This window comes from Echinops telfairi, unplaced genomic scaffold (genome assembly GCF_000313985.2).
Source record: "Echinops telfairi isolate 266 unplaced genomic scaffold, ASM31398v2 ScPeMD7_5592;HRSCAF=6446, whole genome shotgun sequence".
Lineage (NCBI taxonomy): Eukaryota > Metazoa > Chordata > Mammalia > Afrosoricida > Tenrecidae > Echinops > Echinops telfairi.
In genome coordinates this window covers 15,492,417-15,493,359 of record NW_022109491.1, presented here as the reverse complement: position 1 = coordinate 15,493,359, position 943 = coordinate 15,492,417, and the positions used below count along the sequence as shown (strand labels likewise).

At 61.8% G+C, this 943-nt stretch overlaps 1 protein-coding gene across 1 annotated transcript in view; it reads left to right on the top strand.

Annotated features, from left to right (window-relative positions):
- Positions 1-937, top strand: part of LPIN3 (lipin 3) — a 14,240-nt gene extending 13,303 nt beyond the window's left edge. The window contains exons 15-17 of the mRNA XM_045295500.1: positions 3-149; positions 274-360; positions 774-937. Of these exons, the coding sequence (XP_045151435.1) occupies positions 3-149; positions 274-360; positions 774-930 (391 nt within the window). The 3' untranslated portion in view covers positions 931-937. The remainder of the gene's footprint in view (positions 1-2; positions 150-273; positions 361-773) is intronic.
- Positions 938-943: the final 6 nt, after the last annotated feature.

The following is a 943-nucleotide window of genomic DNA, read 5'->3' as shown; positions in this document are numbered from 1 at the left end:
AGGTGCCTGAACCTACACAAAGGGGCCAATGACGTGGTCTTCAGTGTGACCACCCAGTACCAGGGCACCTGCCGCTGCAAGGCCACCATCTACCTGTGGAAATGGGACGACAAGGTGGTCATCTCGGACATTGACGGCACCATCACCAAGTGAGGCCCGGCTGTCTGTGGGGAGGGGGCTGGGGCCTGGCCTCCCTCTGTCCATCTGATAGGGCTCCAACAGTGGAGCATGGGACAGGAGGGCCTCTGCCGGACCTCTCCTCTCTGCTTTTAGGTCTGATGCTCTGGGCCACATCCTGCCCCAGCTGGGAAGAGACTGGACGCACCCGGGCATCACCAGTCTCTACCACAAAATCCACCTGTGAGTGCCCAGCCCGGGGGAGGGTGGCCAGGCAATGGGCGCAGTGGGGAAACCAGAGCCAGGTTCCTGGAACACTGACTGACCTACTGGGCCTCAGTTCTCTGAGTGACTCACCTCCCTTGGGGTGTTCCAGGGTGAGGGTCTCCAGGCTGGCCTTGTGCTGTAGGAGACCCCTCCCCACCACCACACTCACACCCTCACGCTTGTCCAAGCCCCTATGGTCCTCAGGGCTCGGTCCTTGTGCCTCCTAAAGGGGCAGCTTCTGAGGTCACCTCTCAGACCTGGCCCAGCTGCACTCCCTGAGCCCCCTCCCAGCAAAGGCTGGGGCCCCAGAGTTGGGATGGGGAGGAGGGCTGGTATCAGAGTGAGGTGGGTTGGTTTTGGACAGCTCTGTGCCCCGCCCCCCCCTACAGAAATGGGTACAAGTTCCTGTACTGCTCTGCAAGGGCCATCGGCATGGCTGACCTCACCAAGGGCTACTTGCGGTGGGTGAGCGAACGGGGCTATGGCCTCCCCAAGGGCCCCATTCTACTATCTCCCAGCAGCCTCTTCTCAGCCCTCCACAGGTAACCACCCCAACCCA